Below are 27,440 nucleotides of genomic sequence, written 5' to 3' on the forward strand. Positions count from 1 at the left end.
GTCTTTAACTAATATGTTTAATATGAGCACTAATATGTTTAATATGAGTCAGTGTGTGGTTGTCTTTAACCCAGCACTAATATGTTTAATATGAGTCAGTGTGTGGTTGTCTTTAACCCAGCACTAATATGTCTTTTTAATATGAGTCAGTGTGTGGTTGTCTTTAACCCAGCACTAATATGTTTAATATGAGTCAGTGTGTGGTTGTCTTTAACCCAGCACTAATATGTTTAATATGAGTCAGTGTGTGGTTGTCTTTAAGCACTAATATGTTTAATATGAGTCAGTGTGTGGTTGCACTAATATGTTTAATATGAGTCAGTGTGTGGTTGTCTTTAACCCAGCACTAATATGTTTAATATGAGTCAGTGTGTGGTTGTCTTTAACCCAGCACTAATATGTTTAATATGAGTCAGTGTGTGGTTGTCTTTAACCCAGCACTAATATGTTTAATATGAGTCAGTGTGTGGTTGTCTTTAACCCAGCACTAATATGTTTAATATGAGTCAGTGTGTGGTTGTCTTTAACCCAGCACTAATATGTTTAATATGAGTCAGTGTGTGGTTGTCTTTAAACCAGCACTAATATGTTTAATATGAGTCAGTGTGTGGTTGTCTTTAACCCAGCACTAATATGTTTAATATGAGTCAGTGTGTGGTTGTCTTTAAACCAGCACTAATATGTTTAATGTGAGTCAGTGTTTGGTTGTCTTTAACCCAGCACTAATATGTTTAATATGAGTCAGTGTGTGGTTGTCTTTAACCCAGCACTAATATGTTTAATATGAGTCAGTGTGTGGTTGTCTTTAACCCAGCACTAATATGTTTAATATGAGTCAGTGTGTGGTTGTCTTTAACCCAGCACTAATATGTTTTAACCAAGCACTAATATGTTTAATATGAGTCAGTGTGTGGTTGTCAGTGTGTGTGGTTGTCTTTAACCCAGCACTAATATGTTTAATATGAGTCAGTGTGTGGTTGTCTTTAACCCAGCACTAATATGTTTAATATGAGTCAGTGTGTGGTTGTCTTTAACCCAGCACTAATATGTTTAATATGAGTCAGTGTGTGGTTGTCTTTAACCCAGCACTAATATGTTTAATATGAGTCAGTGTGTGGTTGTCTTTAACCCAGCACTAATATGTTTAATATGAGTCAGTGTGTGGTTGTCTTTAACCCAGCACTAATATGTTTAATATGAGTCAGTGTGTGGTTGTCTTTAACCCAGCACTAATATGTTTAATATGAGTCAGTGTGTGGTTGTCTTTAACCCAGCACTAATATGTTTAATATGAGTCAGTGTGTGGTTGTCTTTAACCCAGCACTAATATGTTTAATATGAGTCAGTGTGTGGTTGTCTTTAACCCAGCACTAATATGTCTTTTAATATGAGTCAGTGTGTGGTTGTCTTTAACCCAGCACTAATATGTTTAATATGAGTCAGTGTGTGGTTGTCTTTAACCCAGCACTAATATGTTTAATATGAGTCAGTGTGTGGTTGTCTTTAACCCAGCACTAATATGTTTAATATGAGTCAGTGTGTGGTTGTCTTTAACCCAGCACTAATATGTTTAATATGAGTCAGTGTGTGGTTGTCTTTAACCCAGCACTAATATGTTTAATATGAGTCAGTGTGTGGTTGTCTTTAACCCAGCACTAATATGTTTAATATGAGTCAGTGTGTGGTTGTCTTTAACCCAGCACTAATATGTTTAATATGAGTCAGTGTGTGGTTGTCTTTAAACCAGCACTAATATGTTTAATATGAGTCAGTGTGTGGTTGTCTTTAACCCAGCACTAATATGTTTAATATGAGTCAGTGTGTGGTTGTCTTTAAACCAGCACTAATATGTTTAATATGAGTCAGTGTGTGGTTGTCTTTAAACCAGCACTAATATGTTTAATATGAGTCAGTGTGTGGTTGTCTTTAACCCAGCACTAATATGTTTAATATGAGTCAGTGTGTGGTTGTCTTTAACCCAGCACTAATATGTTTAATATGAGTCAGTGTGTGGTTGTCTTTAACCCAGCACTAATATGTTTAATATGAGTCAGTGTGTGGTTGTCTTTAAACCAGCACTAATATGTTTAATATGAGTCAGTGTGTGGTTGTCTTTAACCCAGCACTAATATGTTTAATATGAGTCAGCGTGTTTGTTTGTGCGTGCAAACATGCCTCTGTGCTCTGGGGTCAATGTAATTTAATACTGTCTGTGTATGTGTGTGTAAGAGTGAGCGTGTGGATGTTGTGTCCACTTTCATGACTGGTGTCTATGTGGGTTGATCATGCAGTGTATTGTGATGACGCAAGACTCCCTCTGTCTGCCCGAGTATGCAATGTACTGCATTCCCTTCATGTGTGTGTGTGTGTGTGTGTGTGTGTGTGTGTGTGTGTGTGTGTGTGTGTGTGTGTGTGTGTGTGTGTGTGTGTGTGTGTGTGTGTGTGTGTGTGTGTGTGTGTGTGTGTGTGTGTGTGTGTGTGTGTGTGTGTTTGACACACTATCTCTGTGTGTATTTCAGGCGGGCTGGAAGGAGAACCATGCCACGTTTATGAGTGAACTGAAGAATCTGCAGGCGTCTGGACTGACGACTCTGGGTCACGCTCTCCGCGCGGCCTTTGACCTACTCAACCTAAACCGCCTTGTCTCTGGCATCGACAACTATGGACAGGTATTCCTGACACTCAACCCTCTACACCTTTAAATATAACATACTTTAGTATAAAGTACATCACCCAGGTCATAGAAATAGCATGTATTTCCCCAAAAATATCCTATGGAATATCAGGCAATAGTTAACTTTTTTAAACATATTATTATGCACAAGCATTGTGTACAATAGCATGCAATACAGTGCATATATATTTGAGGAATATTCCATTTGTGTATGTATTTGTGTATATCAGCCAATCAGCCAATATGAGCAGTATTAGACCATTAGGGCTAGGCTTGCGGTGAACATCGGGAGTATGTAAATCTTCTTAGTCTTTCTATGCAGGTAGCATAGTGGTTAGAGCGGTGGGCCAGTAACTGAAAGGTTGCTGGATCGAATCCCAGAGCTGACAAAGTAAAAATCTGCCATTCTGCCCCTGAACAAGGCAGTTAACCTACTGTTCCTCGGTAGGCTGTCATTGTAAATAAGAATTTGTTCTTAATTAAATAAAGGTTAAATAAATAAAACATATATATCTAAAAAATCTCGCTGATAGTGTGTGTGTTTGTGTGTAAATAAGAGAACGCTGGCGGTAGGAAGCGCAGCAGCTAAGGAGTTGGACCTGTAGCCTCAAGGTGTCCGGTTCGATTCCCAGGCCGGGCACTAGAGAAAGGGCTAAATTAATCTGGCAACTTGAGGGCTACTCTGGGTTCACACCCTCAAGACATTCCCCTACTGTTGGGCCTTTGAGCAAGGCACTTAACCCCACAACCCTGTACTCGTCTCAACTGTCTGTTTGGTGTCTGGTGGTGGGGGGCTGAGAACACAAGACAATATTTAGTGGTTCTCTGGAACATCTGGACAATAAAGTTGTATTGTATATCACAGAAGGTTGATGGCACCTTAATTGGGGAGGACGGGTTTGTGGTAATGGCTGGAGTGGAATTTGTGGAATGGTATCAAATATATCAAAAGCATAGTTTTCATGTGTTTGATGCCATTCCATTGGCTCCATTCCAGCCATTAGTATGAGCTGTCCTCCCCTCAGCAGCCTCCACTGTTGTATGTAGTCCAGGGAAGGAGCCTCTGTCCTCACAGAGTACCAAAACGACAATCATCTCTCAGCCTGACCAACAGCAAACAGTTTTTTAACCCATGAACTTCCCTGTCTATCCTCAGGGCCGTAACCCGTTCTTTCTGGAGCCTTCGGTGATCATCACCATCACGGATGGGAACAAGCTGACTCACACCTCTGGGGTGCCGGATGAGGTGAGCGAGGACAATGGTCATTCCTCTGACTGGTTAACTGTAAGTCAGAGGCCGTGCTCATAAAGCGTCTCAAAGTAAAAGTTCTGATCTCGGATCAGGTCCCCCTGTCCATGTGATCTTATTAAGGAAAAACTGATCCTGAGTTAGCACTTCTACTCTGAGAAGCTTGATACATATGGGCCCAGGTTTAAAAGCAGTGGACTGTGGTCCTGGCTAGGTCTAATGAAGAAGGAACAGTTTCACTCTCCAGCCAGTAGAGTTCTACTATGGTCCTGGCTAGTAAGTGAGGCTGTTAAAGAGAGCCCACATTTGAAGCAGGCAAAGAATTTCAGGACATATGATTCTTTATGAGCTGCATGTTATTCCGATGACTCACATTGTCTAAATCGTTATTACACTGTATAAGAAGAATACTACTCAACTGGGCCCAATTAAGATGTCCAGCCAGAGTCTAATAACAAGACAAATTAAATGCTAATCCAATTTTCAAATCTTCCCCACCTCTACATTTTAGTCATTTAGCAGACGCTCTTATCCAGAGTGACTTACAGAAGCAATTAGGGTTAAGTACCTTGCTCAAGGGCACGTTGTCCATTTTTTTGTTGTTGCCTACTGTAGTCGGCTCAGGGATTTGAACCAGCAACCTTTCTGTTACTGGCCCAATGCTCATAACTGCTAGGCTAATTGCTGCCACCTCTACCACGCCCCTCTCCCTCCTTTGTGCTCCTCTCTCCCTGTCTCCAGCTTCACCTGCCCCTGACCTCTCCACTGCCAGGCAGTGAGCTGACCAAGGAGCCATTTCGGTGGGACCAGCGGCTCTTCGCCCTGGTGCTGCGTCTCCCTGGGGCAGCCACGCCCGACAGCGAGCAGCTGGGCAGCGTCCCCAACGACGAGTCTGCCATCACCCAGATGTGTGAGGTCACTGGAGGTAGGATGCCCCCCATAGAAATAGTTAACATCCTGCTTTTACTTCTTGCCCTATGGGTACACTGACAAATGTCTGCCAGTTCAAATATTATGGCATCATTGACTTCAAAGGAGACGCCCATTGTACTCATTCTAACTGGCTCTGGGGTGGGACTGTGTCTGTTGTGATGTCAAAATGTGTAATGTATAAAAACACAGACACAAGGTCACAGTCTATATATGCTCTCAACAATTTAATGGGTCAACCAACATTTGGGCACAGAGTACCTTCTTCAGGGTCCAGGCTATGTATCATTTAACATTTGCAATGTTTCTAGAGACTGGAAATTAAATCTGCAACTACTTTCTGGAAGATATAGAGTACTAGTCAAAAGTTTGGACACACCTACTCATTCCAGGGTTTTTCTTTATTTTTGCTATTTTCTAAATTGGTGAATAATAGTGAAGACATCACAACTATGAAATAACACACATGGAATCATGTAGTAACCAAAAAGTGTTAAACAAATCTAAATATATTTTATATTTGAGATTCTTCAAAGTAACCACCCTTTGCCTTGATGACAGCTTTGCACACCCTCGGCATTCTCTCAACCAGCTTCATGAGGTAGTCACCTGGAATGTATTTCAATTAACCTTGTTAAAAGTTAATTTGTGGAATTTCTGTCATTCTTAATGCGTTTGAGCCAGTCAGTTGTGTTGTGACAAGGTAGGGGTGGTATAGAGAAGATAGCCCTATTTGGTAAAAGACCAAGTCCATATTATGGCAAGAACAGCTCAAATAAGCAAAGAGAAACAACAGTCCATCATTACTTTAAGACATGAAGGTTAGTCAATCCGGAAAATGTAAAGAACTTTGAAAGTTTCTTCAAGTGCAGTCTCAAAAACCATCAAGCGCTATGATGAAACTGGCTCTCATGGGGACTGCTACAGGAAAAGAAGACACAGAGTTACCTCTGCTGCAGAGGATAAGGTCATTAGAGTTACAAGCCTCAGATATTGCAGCCCAAATATATGCTTCACAGAGTTCAAGAAAGAGACACATCTCACTGCGTGAATCAGGCCTTCATGGTGGAATTGCTGCAAAGAAACCACTACTAAAGGACACCAATAAGAAGACGAGATTTGCTTGGGCCAAGAAACACGAGCAATGGACATTAGACCGGTGGATATCTTTCATTTGGTCTGATGCGTCCAAATTTGAGATTTTTGGTTCCGACCGCCATGTCTTTGTGAGACTCAAGGTGAACGGATGATCTCGTGATGGCGTGGGGGTGCTTTGCTGATGACACTGTCTGTGACTTATTTAGAATTCAAGGCACACTTAACCAGCATGGCTACCATAGCATTCTGCAGCTATACATCATCCCAGCTGGTTTGGGCTTAGTGGGACTATCATTTGTTTTTCAACAGGATAATGACCCAACACACCCCCAGGCTGTGTATGGGCTATTTGACCAAGAAAGAGTGTGATGGAGTGCTGCATCAGATGACCTGGCCTCCGCAATCACCCAACCTCAACCCAATTGAGATGGTTTGGGATGAGTTGGACCGCAGAGTGAATGAAAAGCAGCCAAAAAGTGCTCAGCATATGTGGGAACTCCTTCAAGACTGTTTGAAAAGTATTCCAGGTGAAGCTGGTTGAGAGAATGCCAAGAGTGTGCAAAGCTGTCATCAAGGCAAAGGGTGTCTAATTTGAAGAATATAAAATCTAAAATAAACTTTGATTTGTTAAGCACTTTTTTGGTTACTACATGATTCCATGTGTTATCTCATAGTTTTGATGTCTTCACTATTATTCTACAATGTAGAAAATAGTCAAAATAAAGAAAAACCCTTGAATGACTAGGTGTCCAAACTTTTGACTGCGAGTGTACATGCAGAATAACACTAATGCCGGGACGATACCGGTATCACCATACTCCTTAGTATCATGGCAAGGAAACAAAACACAAAGCGGACTTAACCTCTTTAGGAAAACAGCTCTAATGTTGGAAACAACATCGTTATGTTGTCATCTAGAGTCACACAATAATTTACATACAGACGGTTTTTAGAGGACAAATTAACTGCTTCTTGTTTTAATTTTTGTCATGGAAAAGATATTGCAATACTGGTATCATTATAGCCCTTAATAACAGGTCTTCTCCATCCCTCTGTCTTTGTTCTTCATCCCTCCTACTCTTTCTTTCTCCAGGTCGGTCATACTGTGTACGGACTCAGAGGATGCTGAACCAGTGTCTGGACTCTCTGGTCCAGAAGGTTCTGAGTGGTGTCGTTATTAACTTTGAAAAGACAGGGCCAGATCCGCCTCTGGTAGGCGAAGGTATGTGTTAACAGGAACGCGCTCTAACTTCTTGTGTAAGACTATGTGTGTCACTGATGAAGTGTCCTCTGATGGTCTCAAGGTGTCTCTCTCTGACAGTGCTTGACTGATGTGTTCCGAACAGCTGCTTCGGACCTGTGGCTGTTCTTCTGTTTGTGTTCGGTTGAGAAATGGACACCGCATGTTGTTGTTGTTTGGTTCTACAGATGGTATGGTTGACCCGAGCCGGCCCGTGTTGTCCTTCAGCCCACAGCCCTGGCACAGCTGCCACAAGCTCATCTACGTGCGACCCAACCCCAAGACAGGGGTGCCTGTAGGCCACTGGCCCATCCCCGAGTCCTTCTGGCCGGACCAGAACTCCCCCGCTCTGGTGAGAGGATGCCATTAACCCCACAGTTACTGATGCAGTAACACTAACGCAAGCTCATTAGTCGTTCCATTTTGAAATACTAAGATATTGTTTGTGTGATTATTAAGCAGTCAGTTAATGGGTCATGTGAAAGAGGATGAGAGTTAAGCATTATGCTCCTCTTAAATCCAGTACTTGGTGTTAAATGTGGCTCTGCACTGTTGCCCCCTGGGACCTGTAGTTGTCCTGGCCTCTGGGACCTGTAGTTGTCCTGGCCCTCTGGAACCTTTAGTTGTCCTGGCCTCTGGGACCTGTAGTTGTCCTGCCCTCTGGGACCTGTAGTTGTCCTGGACTCTGGGACCTATAGTTGTCCTGGCCCTCTGGGACCTATAGCTGTCCTGGCCCTCTGGGACCTATAGTTGTCCTGGCCCTCTGGGACCTATAGTTGTCCTGCCTTCTGGGACCTGTAGTCATGGCCTCTGAGACCTGACATTGTCCTGGTCCTCTGGGACCTGTAGTCCTGGCCTCTGGGACCTGTAGTCCTGGCCTCTGAGACCTGTAGTCCTGGCCCTTGGCATCCTGTGAATGATTGCTCCTCACTGTGTCTTTATTGCCAAAAACTGGGGGTGAAGTTTGCCTAGGACTCTCTCTCTGTTTTTCTTTCCCTCTGTATATTGACTATCTGTAGTGTTACTGGGGCAGTGCCGAGGACAGAGGGTCAGGGTGGATGCTGACTGACTAGAGTCTGCCAGCTCCATCCTACTGTTTAATGTTCTGTCTCTACTCCCTTTTTCACCCCCCACCCCCCACACACACACAGTAGTTCCTGTGGTGTCGGCATGGCATTGGTATAGTTTCAGGATGTTTATCTCTCCTCAACAAGGACAACATTGTATGAAATGCTCTAAATGTTCTCTGTCATTCTCTCCCTTTGCCCACCAATAGCCTCCTCGCTCTGCCCACCCCATGGTGCGTTTCACCTGTGTGGACTGTGAGCCCATGGTGATTGACAAGCTGCCCTTTGACAAGTACGAACTGGAGCCCTCGCCACTCACCCAGTATATCCTGGAGAGGAAGTCCCCACACATGTGCTGGCAGGTAGGAGAAATGCTCCCACACACAACCTCAAGGAGTTATGGTGTTTGTATTTCTAGTTATGCTGCGGGATGTTATTTGTGCTGAGCCCTCTCTCTTTCTCTCTCTCACTTGCTCTCTCTCTCTGCCTCTCTCTTTTTCCTTCTCTGTTCCTCTCTCTCGCTCCCCCTCTCTCTCTCTCTCTCTCTCTCTCTCTCTCTCTCTCTCTCTCTCTCTCTCTCTCTCTCTCACACTCTCTTTCTCTCTGTCTCTCGCTCGCCACCCCCTCTCTCTCATGCTCTCTCTTTCTCTCTCTGTCTCTCTCTCTTTCTCATTTTCTCTCTGTCTCTCGCTCCCCTCTCTCTCTCTGTCTTTCTCTCTTTCTCTACCCTCCTCACTGCCCCCCCCTGTCTCTCTGTCTCTCTTTCTTCCTGTTTCTCCACTCTCGCTGTCTCCCCTCCCCTCTCTCTGTCTCTCTCTCTGTCTGTCTCTCTCTCTTGCTGTCTCCCCCAATTCTCTCTCTCTCTGTCTCTTTCCCTGCAGGTCTTTGTGAACAGTAGTGGAAAGCACAGTGACCTAGCCCAGCCCTTTGGCTACCTGAAGGCCAGCACCACTCTCTCCTGTGTCAACCTCTTCGTCATGCCTTACAACTACCCAGTTGTTTTGCCACTCCTTGGTAAGTGAGATTGTGGATGTCTTCTATGCTGAAGCTGTAACAGTCATACATTAGCGACATTTGTGGGGTGTTTCTGTTACATGTATTTGAAATAGGTATTTAAATTACTTTTGAGTATTTTGTCATTTGTGTTTGGAGGCCTGAGTACCTGACTAAAATCCGCATGTATTTGGAAGGCATGAGGTTCTGACTAAAATCACCCTGTATTTGGAAGGCCTGAGTACCTAAATAAAATCCCCATGGTTAGAGCGTTGGACTAGTAACCGGAAGGTTGCGAGTTCAAACCCCCGTTCTGCCCCTGAATAAGCAGTTAACCCACTGTTCCCAGGCCCTCATTGAAAATAAGAATATGTTCTTAACTGACTTGCCTGGTTAAATAAATTAAACATTTAAAATTTAAATAAAATCCCCACGTATTTGGAAGGCCTGAGTACCTGACCAAAATCCCCATGTATTTGGAAGGCCTGAGGTTCTGACTAAAATCACCATGTATTAGAAGGCCTGAGTACATGACCAAAATCACCATGTATTTGGAAGGCCTGAGTACCTGACCAAAATCCCCATGTATTTGGAAGGCCTGAGAACCTGACCAATATCCCCATGTATTTGGAAGGCCTGAGTAGCTGTCCAAAATCCCCATGTATTTGGAAGGCCTGAGAACCTGACGAATATCCCCATGTATTTGGAAGGCCTGAGAACCTGACCAATATCCCCATGTATTTGGAAGGCCTGAGTAGCTGTCCAAAATCCCCATGTATTTGGAAGGCCTGAGAACCTGACCAATATCCCCATGTATTTGGAAGGCCTGAGAACCTGACCAATATCCCCATGTATTTGGAAGGCCTGAGAACCTGACCAATATCCCCATGTATTTGGAAGGCCTGAGAACCTGACCAATATCCCCATGTATTTGGAAGGCCTGAGAACCTGACCAATATCCCCATGTATTTGGAAGGCCTGAGTACCTGACTAAAATCACAATGTATTTGGAAGGCCTGAGTAGCTGTCCAAAATCCCCATGTATTTGGAAGGCCTGAGAACCTGACCAATATCCCCATGTATTTGGAAGGCCTGAGAACCTGACCAATATCCCCATGTATTTGGAAGGCCTGAGAACCTGACCAATATCCCCATGTATTTGGAAGGCCTGAGAACCTGACCAATATCCCCATGTATTTGGAAGACCTGAGTACCTGACCAAAATCACCATGTTTTTGGAAGTACCTTACTAAAATCCCCATGTATTTGGAAGGCCTGCGTACCTGACCAAAATCCCCACGTATTTGGAAAGTCTAAATACCTGACTAAAATCCCCATGTATTTGGAAGGCCTTAGGTTCTGACTAAAATCACCATGTATTTGGAAGGCCTGAGAACCTGACCAATATCCCCATGTATTTGGAAGGCCTGAGTACCTGACCAAAATCCCCATGTATTTGGAAGGCCTGAGAACCTGACCAATATCCCCATGTATTTGGAAGGCCTGAGAACCTGACCAATATCCCCATGTATTTGGAAGGCCTGAGTAGCTGTCCAAAATCCCCATGTATTTGGAAGGCCTGAGAACCTGACGAATATCCCCATGTATTTGGAAGGCCTGAGAACCTGACCAATATCCCCATGTATTTGGAAGGCCTGAGAACCTGACCAATATCCCCATGTATTTGGAAGGCCTGAGAACCTGACCAATATCCCCATGTATTTGGAAGGCCTGAGAACCTGACCAATATCCCCATGTATTTGGAAGGCCTGAGAACCTGACCAATATCCCCATGTATTTGGAAGGCCTTGACCAATATCCCCATGTATTTGGAAGGCCTGAGAACCTGACCAATATCCCCATGTATTTGGAAGGCCTGAGAACCAATATCCCCATGTATTTGGAAGGCCCAATATCCCCATGTATTTGGAAGACCTGAGTACCTGACCAAAATCACCATGTTTTTGGAAGTACCTTACTAAAATCCCCATGTATTTGGAAGGTCTGCGTACCTGACCAAAATCCCAACGTATTTGGAAAGTCTAAATACCTGACTAAAATCCCCATGTATTTGGAAGGCCTTAGGTTCTGACTAAAATCACCATGTATTTGGAAGGCCTGAGTACCTGACCAATATCCCCATGTATTTGGAAGGCCTGAGTACCTGACCAAAATCCCCATGTATTTGGAAGGCCTGAGAACCTGACCAATATCCCCATGTATTTGGAAGGCCTGAGAACCTGACCAATATCCCCATGTATTTGGAAGGCCTGAGTAGCTGTCCAAAATCCCCATGTATTTGGAAGGCCTGAGAACCTGACGAATATCCCCATGTATTTGGAAGGCCTGAGAACCTGACCAATATCCCCATGTATTTGGAAGGCCTGAGTAGCTGTCCAAAATCCCCATGTATTTGGAAGGCCTGAGAACCTGACCAATATCCCCATGTATTTGGAAGGCCTGAGAACCTGACCAATATCCCCATGTATTTGGAAGGCCTGAGAACCTGACCAATATCCCCATGTATTTGGAAGGCCTGAGAACCTGACCAATATCCCCATGTATTTGGAAGGCCTGAGAACCTGACCAATATCCCCATGTATTTGGAAGGCCTGAGTACCTGACTAAAATCACAATGTATTTGGAAGGCCTGAGAACCTGACCAATATCCCCATGTATTTGGAAGGCCTGAGAACCTGACCAATATCCCCATGTATTTGGAAGGCCTGAGAACCTGACCAATATCCCCATGTATTTGGAAGGCCTGAGTACCTGACCAATATCCCCATGTATTTGGAAGGCCTGAGTACCTGACCAATATCCCCATGTATTTGGAAGGCCTGAGTACCTGACCAATATCCCCATGTATTTGGAAGGCCTGAGTACCTGACCAATATCCCCATGTATTTGGAAGGCCTGAGTACCTGACCAATATCCCCATGTATTTGGAAGGCCTGAGTACCTGACCAATATCCCCATGTATTTGGAAGGCCTGAGTACCTGACCAAAATCCCCATGTATTTGGAAGGCCTGAGAACCTGACCAATATCCCCATGTATTTGGAAGGCCTGAGAACCTGACCAATATCCCCATGTATTTGGAAGGCCTGAGTACCTGACCAAAATCCCCATGTATTTGGAAGGCCTGAGAACCTGACCAATATCCCCATGTATTTGGAAGGCCTGAGAACCTGACCAATATCCCCATGTATTTGGAAGGCCTGAGAACCTGACCAATATCCCCATGTATTTGGAAGGCCTGAGAACCTGACCAATATCCCCATGTATTTGGAAGGCCTGAGTACCTGACCAATATCCCCATGTATTTGGAAGGCCTGAGTACCTGACCAATATCCCCATGTATTTGGAAGGCCTGAGTACCTGACCAAAATCCCCATGTATTTGGAAGGCCTGAGAACCTGACCAATATCCCCATGTATTTGGAAGGCCTGAGAACCTGACCAATATCCCCATGTATTTGGAAGGCCTGAGTACCTGACCAAAATCCCCATGTATTTGGAAGGCCGGAGTACCTGACTAAAATCCCCATGTATTTGGAAGGCCTGAGAACCTGACTAAAATCCCCATGTATTTGGGAGGCCTCAGTACCTAAATAAAATCCCCATGTATTTGGAAGGCCTGAGAACCTAACTAAAATCCTCATGTATTTGGAAGGCCTGAGTACCTGACCAAAATCCCCATCTATTTGGAAGGCCTGAGTACTTGACCAAAATCCCCATCTATTTGGAAGGCCTGAGAACCTGACCAAAATCCCCATGTATTTGGAAGGCCTGAGAACCTGACTAAAATCCCCATGTATTTGGAAGGCCTCAGTACCTAAATAAAATCCCCATGTATTTGGAAGGCCTGAGAACCTAACTAAAATCATCATGTATTTGGAAGGCCTGAGTCCCTGGCTAAAATCCCCAAGTATTTGGAAGGCCTGAGTACTTGACCAAAATCCCCATCTATTTGGAAGGCCTGAGAACCTGACCAAAATCACTGTGTATTTGGAAGGCCTGAGAACCTGACTAAAATCACCATGTATTTGGAAGACCTGAGTACCTGACCAAAATCACCATGTTTTTGGAAGTACCTTACTAAAATCCCCATGTATTTGGAAGGCCTGCGTACCTGACCAAAATCCCCACGTATTTGGAAAGTCTAAATACCTGACTAAAATCCCCATGTATTTGGAAGGCCTTAGGTTCTGACTAAAATCACCATGTATTTGGAAGGCCTGAGAACCTGACCAATATCCCCATGTATTTGGAAGGCCTGAGTACCTGACCAAAATCCCCATGTATTTGGAAGGCCTGAGAACCTGACCAATATCCCCATGTATTTGGAAGGCCTGAGAACCTGACCAATATCCCCATGTATTTGGAAGGCCTGAGTAGCTGTCCAAAATCCCCATGTATTTGGAAGGCCTGAGAACCTGACCAATATCCCCATGTATTTGGAAGGCCTGAGAACCTGACCAATATCCCCATGTATTTGGAAGGCCTGAGTAGCTGTCCAAAATCCCCATGTATTTGGAAGGCCTGAGAACCTGACCAATATCCCCATGTATTTGGAAGGCCTGAGTACCTGACTAAAATCACAATGTATTTGGAAGGCCTGAGAACCTGACCAATATCCCCATGTATTTGGAAGGCCTGAGAACCTGACCAATATCCCCATGTATTTGGAAGGCCTGAGAACCTGACCAATATCCCCATGTATTTGGAAGGCCTGAGTACCTGACCAATATCCCCATGTATTTGGAAGGCCTGAGTACCTGACCAATATCCCCATGTATTTGGAAGGCCTGAGTACCTGACCAATATCCCCATGTATTTGGAAGGCCTGAGTACCTGACCAATATCCCCATGTATTTGGAAGGCCTGAGAACCTGACCAATATCCCCATGTATTTGGAAGGCCTGAGAACCTGACCAATATCCCCATGTATTTGGAAGGCCTGAGAACCTGACCAATATCCCCATGTATTTGGAAGGCCTGAGAACCTGACCAATATCCCCATGTATTTGGAAGGCCTGAGAACCTGACCAATATCCCCATGTATTTGGAAGGCCTGAGAACCTGACCAATATCCCCATGTATTTGGAAGGCCTGAGAACCTGACCAATATCCCCATGTATTTGGAAGGCCTGAGAACCTGACCAATATCCCCATGTATTTGGAAGGCCTGAGTACCTGACCAATATCCCCATGTATTTGGAAGGCCTGAGTACCTGACCAAAATCCCCATGTATTTGGAAGGCCTGAGAACCTGACCAATATCCCCATGTATTTGGAAGGCCTGAGAACCTGACCAATATCCCCATGTATTTGGAAGGCCTGAGAACCTGACCAAAATCCCCATGTATTTGGAAGGCCTGAGAACCTGACCAAAATCCCCATGTATTTGGAAGGCCTGAGAACCTGACCAATATCCCCATGTATTTGGAAGGCCTGAGAACCTGACCAATATCCCCATGTATTTGGAAGGCCTGAGAACCTGACCAATATCCCATGTATTTGGAAGGCCTGAGTACCTGACCAATATCCCCATGTATTTGGAAGGCCTGAGTACCTGACCAATATCCCCATGTATTTGGAAGGCCTGAGTACCTGACCAATATCCCCATGTATTTGGAAGGCCTGAGTACCTGACCAATATCCCCATGTATTTGGAAGGCCTGAGTACCTGACCAATATCCCCATGTATTTGGAAGGCCTGAGTACCTGACCAATATCCCCATGTATTTGGAAGGCCTGAGTACCTGACCAATATCCCCATGTATTTGGAAGGCCTGAGTACCTGACCAATATCCCCATGTATTTGGAAGGCCTGAGTACCTGACCAATATCCCCATGTATTTGGAAGGCCTGAGTACCTGACCAATATCCCCATGTATTTGGAAGGCCTGAGTACCTGACCAATATCCCCATGTATTTGGAAGGCCTGAGAACCTGACCAATATCCCCATGTATTTGGAAGGCCTGAGAACCTGACCAATATCCCCATGTATTTGGAAGGCCTGAGTACCTGACCAATATCCCCATGTATTTGAAAGGTCTGAGTACCTGACCAATATCCCCATGTATTTGGAAGGCCTGAGTACCTGACCAATATCCCCATGTATTTGGAAGGCCTGAGTACCTGACCAATATCCCCATGTATTTGGAAGGCCTGAGTACCTGACCAATATCCCCATGTATTTGGAAGGCCTGAGTACCTGACCAATATCCCCATGTATTTGGAAGGCCTGAGTACCTGACCAATATCCCCATGTATTTGGAAGGCCTGAGTACCTGACCAATATCCCCATGTATTTGGAAGGCCTGAGTACCTGACCAATATCCCCATGTATTTGGAAGGCCTGAGTACCTGACCAATATCCCCATGTATTTGGAAGGCCTGAGAACCTGACCAATATCCCCATGTATTTGGAAGGCCTGAGAACCTGACCAATATCCCCATGTATTTGGAAGGCCTGAGTACCTGACCAATATCCCCATGTATTTGGAAGGCCTGAGAACCTGACCAATATCCCCATGTATTTGGAAGGCCTGAGAACCTGACCAATATCCCCATGTATTTGGAAGGCCTGAGAACCTGACCAATATCCCCATGTATTTGGAAGGCCTCAGTACCTGACCAATATCCCCATGTATTTGGAAGGCCTGAGTACCTGACCAATATCCCCATGTATTTGGAAGGCCTGAGTACCTGACCAATATCCCCATGTATTTGGAAGGCCTGAGTACCTGGCCAATATCCCCATGTATTTGGAAGGCCTGAGAACCTGACCAATATCCCCATGTATTTGGAAGGCCTGAGAACCTGACCAATATCCCCATGTATTTGGAAGGCCTCAGTACCTGACCAATATCCCCATGTATTTGGAAGGCCTGAGTACCTGACCAATATCCCCATGTATTTGGAAGGCCTGAGTACCTGACCAATATCCCCATGTATTTGGAAGGCCTGAGTACCTGACCAATATCCCCATGTATTTGGAAGGCCTGAGTACCTGACCAATATCCCCATGTATTTGGAAGGCCTGAGTACCTGACCAATATCCCCATGTATTTGGAAGGCCTGATAACCTGACCAATATCCCCATGTATTTGGAAGGCCTGAGTACCTGACCAATATCCCCATGTATTTGGAAGGGCTCAGTACCTGACCAATATCCCCATGTATTTGGAAGGCCTGAGTACCTGACCAATATCCCCATGTATTTGGAAGGCCTGAGTACCTGACCAATATCCCCATGTATTTGGAAGGCCTGAGTACCTGACCAATATCCCCATGTATTTGGAAGGCCTGAGTACCTGACCAATATCCCCATGTATTTGGAAGAACATACTTCGGAGAATGGTATTTTTTATTTTCAAAATATATAGTCGCTCTGGATAAGAGCGTCTGCTAAATGACTTAAATGTAAATGTAAATATTATAATGCTTCAGAATTTTGACCCCATATTACCCCAAATTTGCTACATTTGTTTAAGAAATGTTAGGTCACTATCGTGTTGCCCTGAGAGGTGTTGGTAGAGGAGGAGTGAGGATAATGCCGTGAATATGGTCCCAAAGGTGGAAGTGAACTCTTGTTTTTTGATATTGCCATACTATCACTACACTCTCTGTCATTTGGGAAGTGAGTCCTGTACCTCAACTTTATATCAAACCCCTTTATGCCTCCATCTGCACCTCTGATTACGTGATACTCATGGTAAGGTATGGAATCTCATTTCTGACACCAATGTATGTTGAGTAATAGGGTCCACAAAGCTCTGAAGACTAACAATATATGAACTTGGCTATTGGTACTGTTCGTGTAAGCCGAAGGTCACAGGTTGTTTTATGACTTATTTAAGGTTGCTATGTGCAAATGTATGTATTTCAATTAAATAAATAAAAAATATACAGTTTTGTGTAGATTATTTTGATACATTGGTCTTAAGGGTATTTTGTAACAAGATACTTTCTGATTGCCCATCTCTGGGTGTTCTTGGATGATTATGCTTGTCTCAGGTCTTTTTCCTCTTCCCAACCCCCAACCCTGCTGTCTTCACAGATGACCTGTTTAAAGTGCACAAACTGAAGCCAAACCTAAAGTGGCGTCAGGCCTTTGAGATCTACCTGAAGACCATGCCTCCTTACTTTCTCTTGGTAATGTACTGTTCTTGGTCAATGTCATATATGTAAATATATATTTGTATCCATATGTGCTTTATGTATTTCATGTTTGTTTGATGGTGATGCACTTTCTCTATGGGCTCTGTCTGTGTTTCCATACAGCCATTGAAGAAGGCACTGCGAATGATGGGAGCGCCCAACCTCATCTCCGACAACATGGACTGTGGCCTCAGCTACAGTGTCATCTCCTACCTAAAGAAGCTTAGCCAGCAGGTGTGGCTTCCCTTCACCTGGGTAGCATCCCAAATGGCACCATATTCTCTATGTAGTGCACTACTTTGACCAGGGCCCAAAGTAGTACACTATATAGGGAATAGGGTGCCTTTTGGGACGCACACCTAGACTTAGTATATATCTATAGATTTCAAAGTTTGTACAACGTGATATGTGTTTAACTTATAAGGGTCACTTATGTAGGTCTGAATACACGTTAGGAGCACACCCAGCTGGTGTGAATTAGTGAATAAAGAACCTGTCTTTGTCTCTTTCCCTGTCTGCAGGCAAAGATGGAGTCGGATCGCCTGATCGTGTCTGTAGGGAAGAAGGCTCCCCAAGAGACTGGGATAAAGGTGAAGAACCACTCCAACACCCTGTCCCTGGCCCACCGCAAAGACTTCAAGCAGCTGCTGCAGGGTATCACTGGAGAGATGTCCCTCCGCCTTGCAGACATCAACTTCAAGGAGTTTGCCGGCTTTCAGATTGCACTGCTCAATAAGGTACAGAACTGGCAGGGTGAAACGCTGAGATGCCTGAGAGGATAACTGTATCCCAAATGGCACCCTATGCCATATATAGTGTACAACTTTTGACCAGAGCCCAGTGAATAGGGTTCCATTTGGGACACAGACGATGTTCCTAGATTGAAGTGGCAGACAGGGTTTCTGTATCTCATTACTTCCGATCTCTTCAGGATCTAAAGCCTCAGGCGTATCGAAACGCCTATGACATCCCAAGGAGGAACCTTCTGGATCAGCTGACACGGATGCGCTCCAACCTTCTGAGGACTACTCAGAAACTTATCAGAGGACAAGATGAAGGTAGGCAGGCGTGAAAGCTGCTTAACCCCCTAGAGCCGGTTGATGCACTGGTGCGTCAATCAAAGTTACATAACAAAAAAAATCCCCATCAAAATCCATCAGTTTAAGCGAGAGATATCAGTTTTTTTGCATTGGATGCTTCTCAATCCACCGCATCTGCCCGCCGGTGTCGCACTTCTGCATCTGTGGTGAAAGGTGACAGAGCTAGAGCGGTGTTTGTCAGACCATGAGACATCCCATCTGTGGTGAAAGGAGACAGAGCGAGAGCGGTGTTTGTCAGACCATGAGACATCCCATCTGTGGTGAAAGGAGACAGAGCGAGAGCGGTGTTTGTCAGACCATGAGACATCCCATCTGTGGTGAAAGGAGACAGAGCGAGAGCGGTGTTTGTCAGACCATGAGACATCCCATCTGTGGTGAAAGGAGACAGAGCGAGAGCGGTGTTTGTCAGACCATGAGACATCCCATCTGTGGTGAAAGGTGACAGAGCGAGAGCGGTGTTTGTCAGACCATGAGACATCCCATCTGTGGTGAAAGGTGACGGAGCGAGAGCGGTGTTTGTCAGACCATGAGACATCCCATCTGTGGTGAAAGGTGACAGAGCGAGAGCGGTGTTTGTCAGACCATGAGACATCCCATCTGTGGTGAAAGGTGACAGAGCGAGAGCGGTGTTTGTCAGACCATGAGACATCCTGAAAATCAGTTTTTTTTTGTGTAATCGTCTGTAGTGTCCGAATGGTTTGACCTACAAACCTTTACTCTACGGTCCCCACCAGGTGTCAGGAGACTTGTCGGTACCGACGATGTGCCACCTTCTGTTAGGTAGCGTCCGAACCATTTGGACTACAAACCCCATTGTGGAAAGGGGAGATTCTCATGAACATGATGGTGTTCTCTGTTTTTGCTCTACGACCCCCACACGTGTCATGGGTCTGAAATGAACCGGTTCCGTTTTAAAAAAAGAAATGGAAGTATGAAGGTAGTTTTGTGCCAACCCAAAAAAAGGGCTTAAATATGTGAGAAAAAAAAAAAAAAAAAAAAAAAAAAAAAAAAAAAATATATATATATATATATATATATCTCCTGATAAAAAGATGTAGGACAGACACTTCAAAACCTTGTTTCTTATGATTTATTTTGTGACTGTCTTTTTGAAATTAATGAATGTGTTATTCAATGTGTTTCTATGGGCTATAGTAGTAAAGGCGAACATCTATATTTTATCAAAACATTGTTTTATATTATTATTTATACCTAAAGAGGTCCTAAAATTCAAAATCAAACAGCTAAATGATCCATAGTAAAATTCCATATGTCAGCTTAGTGCCCCCTTCCCCAAAGGCTTTGAATCTAAAGAATGAATCATCAGTTAGATTATTCTTGTCAGTCTATTGACTACAGTATGAAAAGATTATGTAAGAAGTGGAAAAATGTCACATAAACTGTTGATACTAGCCATCCTAAGAATGTTTTAATGAATACAACAGTGGGCTTTTATGCTGATTGAAATTAAATGAATTTGTTTTGACATTGACTATGTGCTGGTTGTTAGACTACCTTCACAGTATACCCATGGTTCAGATGGGCAACTATCAGGAGTATCTAAAGATGATGCCCTCTCCTCTGAGAGAGATCGACCCTGACCAACCCAAACGCTTGCACACCTTCGGCAACCCATTCAAACAGGACAAGAAGGTACAAACATACACACACGGCAGAGATCAGCAAAAACAACAGTGATAATAGTATGACATCATAATGATTGTTTGCAAGACTTTTGCCTACAACCCCTTGGTTTCTTTGTTCTTGATCCCAGGGGATGATGATTGATGAGGCAGATGAGTTTGTAACGGGTCCCCAAAGCAAGAAGAGAGGCGTTACTGGGGACCCCAACTCGGGGGCTGCTCTGAAGAGAAGGCGGAGCATGTCCCCTTTACTGCGTCGGCCCCAGACTCCACCAATCATCACCAACCATGTAGTGGGGAAGGGGTCCAATGGGAACGGGGTCCAGGGCCAGCCTGGCATCAAGCCCATCCCACTGCACAAAGGTAGGGGTGAGTTGCGGAGGCTTCGGGCCTGACTGTCTCTCTGACGCCGACTGACTGGATCCCTCCGAGACCATCAACACTTCCTCTTCTCTCAACTCCCAGAGAAATTCCCTTCCATCCTGACTGATACTTAAACATTTGTTTTTGTTTAAATAATGTTTTTAATGATATGTAGTATGCTCATGGATTTCAGTTTGTATTGATTGCTATATGAGTGTAATAGAACTGGACACATACAGTATGGAAATGGCGGATCTCATTCTACTGAAAGTGTTAGTTAGTGGTCAGAAAATGACATGCAGACATAAAACTTTAACCTCAATATTAAATGGATCTTCATTTAAGACAGTTTCTCTGGTGTGGGTGTTCATCATCTTGATAATGTCATGAAATGTGCTCTTCTGCCCCCCACAGGAGCAGAGGGGAACAGCATGCTGGGCACAGAGAATAACGGGGAGGGGGGTGTGGGGCCTGAATCAGGGGACGGCTGGCCTGGAGTGGTGGTGGACGGTGTGGGAGGGGGCACAAATGCACTCATCCTGGAGGAGAGAGAGAGTGAGAGGCCTGGGATGTGTGCGGGGGACAGTGGGGAGGACAGTGGCGTGGAGGAGGACAGGTTAGGGGAGGGTGGCCTGGATGAGCATCCCCCATCAGAGAGACAGCAGCAAAGCTGTGAGGGGGACCAGGAGAGAGAGCTGGAGGGAGATGAAAATGGAGCAGACCAAGCTGAGCCTGAGGCGGTCACCATAGCCCCACTAGATGGCAGCAATGCTGAGCTGCGCACACGGGTCATCAAGGAGGTCCGCAAACCTGGCCGCAGTGAGTAGTGATACACATACTACTTAGAAGAGTACTGAGTCGTGATACACATACTACTTAGAAGAGTACTGAGTCGTGATACACATACTACTTAGAAGAGTACTGAGTCGTGATACACATACTACTTAGAAGAGTACTGAGTCGTGATACACATACTACTTAGAAGAGTACTGAGTCGTGATACACATACTACTTAGAAGAGTACTGAGTTGTGATACACATACTGCTTAGAAGAGTACTGAGTCGTGATACACATACTACTTAGAAGAGTACTGAGTTGTGATACACATACTACTTAGAAGAGTACTGAGTCGTGATACACATACTACTTAGAAGAGTACTGAGTCGTGATACACATACTTCTTAGAAGAGTACTGAGTCGTGATACACATACTACTTAGAAGAGTACTGAGTCGTGATACACATACTTCTTAGAAGAGTACTGAGTCGTGATACACATACTACTTAGAAGAGTACTGAGTCGTGATACACATACTGCTTAGAAGAGTACTGAGTCGTGATACACATACTACTTAGAAGAGTACTGAGTCGTGATACACATACTTCTTAGAAGAGTACTGAGTCGTGATACACATACTACTTAGAAGAGTACTGAGTCGTGATACACATACTACTTAGAAGAGTACTGAGTCGTGATACACATACTACTTAGAAAAGTGCTGAGTCGTGTCCCAAACGGAACCCTATTCCCTTTATAGTGTAGGGCTCTGGACAAAACTAGAAAAGTCCCTTATCTTCCATCTGCTGGACCACCTCCACTGATCCCTGACTGTGCCTGTCCTTGTTCCCAGACTATGAGACCATATTCAGGCTGTTGGAGGAGGTGAAGGGGTCTGTGACGGTCCAGAGGTACTTCATCCATCACGCGATCAAGGAGGCTGCCAGGTGAGACCCTCTGTCTGTCTGTCTGTCTGTCTGTCTGTCTGTCTGTCTGTCTGTCTGTCTGTCTGTCTGTTCACACCAGACTACCCACAGTACAGACTGACACACCATCTGTCTGTTTACACCAGACTACCCACAGTACAGACTGACACACCATCTGTCTGTTTACACCAGACTACCCACAGTACAGACTGACACACCATCTGTCTGTTTACACCAGACTACCCACAGTACAGACTGACACACCATCTGTCTGTTTACACCAGACTACCCACAGTACAGACTGACACACCATCTGTCTGTTTACACCAGACTACCCACAGTACAGACTGACACACCATCTGTCTGTTTACACCAGACTACCCACAGTACAGACTGACACACCATCTGTCTGTTTACACCAGACTACCCACAGTACAGACTGACACACCATCTGTCTGTTTACACCAGACTACCCACAGTACAGACTGACACACCATCTGTCTGTTTACACCAGACTACCCACAGTACAGACTGACACACCATCTGTCTGTTTACACCAGACTACCCACAGTACAGACTGACACACCATCTGTCTGTTTACACCAGACTACCCACAGTACAGACTGACACACCATCTGTCTGTTTACACCAGACTACCCACAGTACAGACTGACACACCATCTGTCTGTTTACACCAGACTACCCACAGTACAGACTGACACACCATCTGTCTGTTTACACCAGACTACCCACAGTACAGACTGACACACCATCTGTCTGTTTACACCAGACTACCCACAGTACAGACTGACACACCATCTGTCTGTTTACACCAGACTACCCACAGTACAGACTGACACACCATCTGTCTGTTTACACCAGACTACCCACAGTACAGACTGACACACCATCTGTCTGTTTACACCAGACTACCCACAGTACAGACTGACACACCATCTGTCTGTTTACACCAGACTACCCACAGTACAGACTGACACACCATCTGTCTGTTTAAACCAGACTACCCACAGTACAGACTGACACACCATCTGTCTGTTTACACCAGACTACCCACAGTACAGACTGACACACCATCTGTCTGTTTACACCAGACTACCCACAGTACAGACTGACACACCATCTGTCTGTTTACACCAGACTACCCACAGTACAGACTGACACACCATATGGACTGTTTACACCAGACTACCCACAGTACAGACTGACACACCATCTGTCTGTTTACACCAGACTACCCACAGTACAGACTGACACACCATCTGTCTGTTTACACCAGACTACCCACAGTACAGACTGACACACCATCTGTCTGTTTACACCAGACTACCCACAGTACAGACTGACACACCATCTGTCTGTTTACACCAGACTACCCACAGTACAGACTGAGAACAATGAAAACAACACAGTGTAACTAAGCTCCACTGTGTAGGAGAATATTGCTGCAATCTTGCTTTCATCATTCATTCATTATATTAATTTTCAGCAAGGGTGGTTACACCGGTCTGTATGATATTTGGAAATACAAAATGCAAGTTAAGAAATGCAATAAAAAATGCAACTTAAGATAAGGACACTGTTTTTGATTAGAAAGCATAGTAATTCTTCATTTGAAAGCATAGTAAGCTACTTACTTCACTGCTGTTACCCATTTAGAGCTCTAACTGCGATTCCTCCCCAGGTTTAGTGCTGTCAGTACACTGTACACTGCAGACATAAATGGTTGGCCATAAGTACATTGCAGTCATTATTCTGCTTCGTCAAAGCAGTCGTTGCATCCGGTCGTATAACACCTCCACTGCAATGCAGTTGCAAACCTCATGGCCTCTGTTTCCTTCCATTTTTCATCTGTTCTTTTTTCTTTCCATCCCTTTTCCCCCCTCTCTTTCTCTCTCTTTCTCTCTCTCTTTCCTCTCCTCCCAGGTTTAAGAAGCGGGTGCTGATCCAGCAGTTGGAGACAGCTCTGGAGTTGATTGAGGAGAAGGAGCTGCAGCTCCCTGCTGTCCGCCTCAACAACGACCATGGTAGATAGTGAAGAAGTGGCCTGCAGGGGTCCCTGCTCAGAATCACAAAGATATGTACAGGAACAGGGTACTCTCCTTAACAAGACATGGACAGGAACAGGATACTCTCCTTAACAAGACATGGACAGGAACAGGGTACTCTCCTTAACAAGACATGGACAGGAACAGGGTACTCTCCTTAACAAGACATGGACAGGAACAGGGTACTCTCCTTAACAAGACATGGACAGGAACAGGGTACTCTCCTTAACAAGACATGGACAGGAACAGGATACTCTCCTTAACAAGACATACTCTCCTTAACAAGACATGGACAGGAACAGGGTACTCTCCTTAACAAGACATGGACAGGAACAGGGTACTCTCCTTAACAAGACATGGACAGGAACAGGGTACTCTCCTTAACAAGACATGGACAGGAACAGGGTACTCTCCTTAACAAGACATGGACAGGAACAGGGTACTCTCCTTAACAAGACATGGACAGGAACAGGGTACTCTCCTTAACAAGACATGGACAGGAACAGGGTACTCTCCTTAACAAGACATGGACAGGAACAGGGTACTCTCCTTAACAAGACATGGACAGAACAGGGTACTCTCCTTAACAAGGGTACTCTCCTTAACAAGACATGGACAGGAACAGGGTACTCTCCTTAACAAGACATGGACAGGAACAGGTACTCTCCTTAACAAGACATGGACAGGAACAGGGTACTCTCCTTAACAAGACATGGACAGGAACAGGATACTCTCCTTAACAAGACATGGACAGGAACAGGGTACTCTCCTTAACAAGACATGGACAGGAACAGGGTACTCTCCTTAACAAGACATGGACAGGAACAGGGTACTCTCCTTAACAAGACATGGACAGGAACAGGATACTCTCCTTAACAAGACATGGACAGGAACAGGGTACTCTCCTTAACAAGACATGGACAGGAACAGGATACTCTCCTTAACAAGACATGGACAGGAACAGGGTACTCTCCTTAACAAGACATGGACAGGAACAGGGTACTCTCCTTAACAAGACATGGACAGGAACAGGGTACTCTCCTTAACAAGACATGGACAGGAACAGGGTACTCTCCTTAACAAGACATGGACAGGAACAGGATACTCTCCTTAACAAGACATGGACAGGAACAGGGTACTCTCCTTAATAAGATATGACTTACACATGGTCCAACAACACCCCATAGGATGTAAAGTTGAAAGAAGGAGGCAAGAGAGGAGACGACAGAGGGCTGAGATCCCTCCCTATCTATGTGTTGTGACATTGTGCCTCAACAGCACTCACACATGGAGATGGAAGGGTCAGGGGTTATAATTCGGGAGGGAGGAGGAGGGTAGTGCCAGAGCCAGACCAATGTGGAGATAAGTTAAGAGACTCTGGATGTAATCCACTCCAATAGTGACTGATGCCATTGCTGACCATATGGCTAATTCGGTTTGTCCACAGACATTGATTAATTCACACACACCATAGACTTAGATAGACATCGCATCATTGTATCTGTCTCTTTATGCTGTCTGTGAGAGCATGGGCAGTGCCATTGAGGCCATCTCCATTTTGAAGTAGCCCATTTTCTTATTCTACTACTTCTATGAGTTGGTAAACAAACTGAAAGGGCGCATACTGTCCTCTAGAATGTGTTGTTTGAACAGGTATAAAGCCAAGGTTTTGCTCACAAGTGTAATTATTTGGCTTGTCCCTTCATGTGATCCTTCCTGAACCCATAGGAAGTCCCACCCAGCTGACTACTTCAAAATGGTGAAAGTCCTTAATGGCGCTGCCCATGCTCAAACTGGCTTTTGGGCACTAGTTCTCTATATTTCTCTATGACACACACACTCACACACACGCACCTTTTAAACCAGGTCTTAGTGCAGTTCTGATTAGTCATTATAAGACAGGAAGGATTTTTCATGTGAGGCATGTAATAATGGAACTCTTATTACAGCAATTTTACATGTAATTACTAGTAATACTGGTAATGACTATTGACCATACAGCTGTAGGACAACTGTGCTCACATTACAGTTTAGAGCAATAAGGATATCTGCCGACTGATCAGAAGGTTTAACATTAGCCTATTTATGTTTGATGTAAGAAACACACTGTGTACTAACTACATAGGCGTTGTGGCTCACATGAGAAATCTGATCTACCTCAAGTCTTCTAGGTGTTGGAGTGCTGTGGGTATTTTGTGCTGCATGGGCCTGCAGGACAATAATACCATGTCAAATCACATACTGACCTAAGATGCCCTCCATGGATCAACTGTCCCAGCATGGGAGCTGTTCTCAAAGCAATAGCACACTTCATGTAGGTTATGTTCAGTAACGTGTGGACTTGGTTCAGTAAAACATTGGTGCATTCACTGAGAGGACGCTAGCTGTTGGGGTCCATCTTGAGGGACTGGAGCCTGGCCTGCTGTCTCCACTCTCTCTCTCCCTGCCTTCTCCTCGGCACTCTAGTGCACTATATACGGAATAGGGTGCCATTTTGGAAGCGCCCCAAGTGTCACAGTCTCCCCATTGATTCTCCCCTGGAAGAACTGTGTGGTCAACCAAAATCTCTGCTCCCCGTTCGTCGGTCACCTTTTTCTGGACTAGCACAGCTTGGGAACAACCAACCTTCTGTATTTCAGAGAACAAACACAAGCTACCCATTTCCCTTTTGTCTTCCCCCCCCCAAAGTTTCTTTTTAAAATGAAAGATTGTATTTTATTGTTCATAAATCTAAACTATTTTTGGATGGTGTTCATACCAGAACATAAAAAAAGAGAATATTTTGAGAGTAAAAGTTGTATAAAGGCCATTTTGTTAACTGTTATATATATAACATTGAAAATGTACAATTCTTTTTTAAATAAACAAAAAATAAAACAAACAAATGACTAAATGTACTATGAAGTGTATTATTAGATATGTTGTGCACTTAGTAAGTGAAATTGTGTCATGTACAATTGCTTGTTGGAAATGTCAAATGAGATAACAGTCTAAATGTAGCCCACTTTTAGCTTTTAGTGGAATATACTAGAAGTATATACAAACTCGGTCGTCTGGGTTATCATTGAGATTTCAGTCTGGAAAGTTACTGATTTTAAACCTATACATCTAATCATGTCTACATCCAAAATGTCACCCTTTT

The 27,440-nt window shown here is 44.4% G+C and overlaps 1 protein-coding gene across 3 annotated transcripts in view; it reads left to right on the top strand.

Moving 5' to 3' along the window:
* Positions 1-26,998, top strand: part of ints6l (integrator complex subunit 6 like) — a 39,771-nt gene extending 12,773 nt beyond the window's left edge. The window contains exons 3-19 of one of the 3 annotated variants that reach the window (XM_052488012.1): positions 2,520-2,669; positions 3,831-3,920; positions 4,665-4,848; positions 7,045-7,173; positions 7,380-7,543; positions 8,468-8,620; positions 9,140-9,272; positions 17,322-17,416; positions 17,546-17,656; positions 17,944-18,159; positions 18,354-18,480; positions 20,033-20,175; positions 20,297-20,528; positions 20,943-21,347; positions 22,160-22,253; positions 24,177-24,446; positions 24,958-26,998. In XM_052488012.1, the coding sequence (XP_052343972.1) occupies positions 2,520-2,669; positions 3,831-3,920; positions 4,665-4,848; positions 7,045-7,173; positions 7,380-7,543; positions 8,468-8,620; positions 9,140-9,272; positions 17,322-17,416; positions 17,546-17,656; positions 17,944-18,159; positions 18,354-18,480; positions 20,033-20,175; positions 20,297-20,528; positions 20,943-21,347; positions 22,160-22,253; positions 24,177-24,285 (2,535 nt within the window). In that variant the 3' untranslated portion in view covers positions 24,286-24,446; positions 24,958-26,998. The remainder of the gene's footprint in view (positions 1-2,519; positions 2,670-3,830; positions 3,921-4,664; positions 4,849-7,044; positions 7,174-7,379; positions 7,544-8,467; positions 8,621-9,139; positions 9,273-17,321; positions 17,417-17,545; positions 17,657-17,943; positions 18,160-18,353; positions 18,481-20,032; positions 20,176-20,296; positions 20,529-20,942; positions 21,348-22,159; positions 22,254-24,176; positions 24,447-24,957) is intronic. The other 2 variants (XM_052488013.1, XM_052488014.1) reach the window with 2 other exon arrangements.
* The last annotated feature ends 442 nt before the right edge of the window (positions 26,999-27,440 follow it).

The sequence above is a fragment of the Oncorhynchus keta genome, chromosome 30 (genome assembly GCF_023373465.1).
Source record: "Oncorhynchus keta strain PuntledgeMale-10-30-2019 chromosome 30, Oket_V2, whole genome shotgun sequence".
Classification (NCBI taxonomy): domain Eukaryota; kingdom Metazoa; phylum Chordata; class Actinopteri; order Salmoniformes; family Salmonidae; genus Oncorhynchus; species Oncorhynchus keta.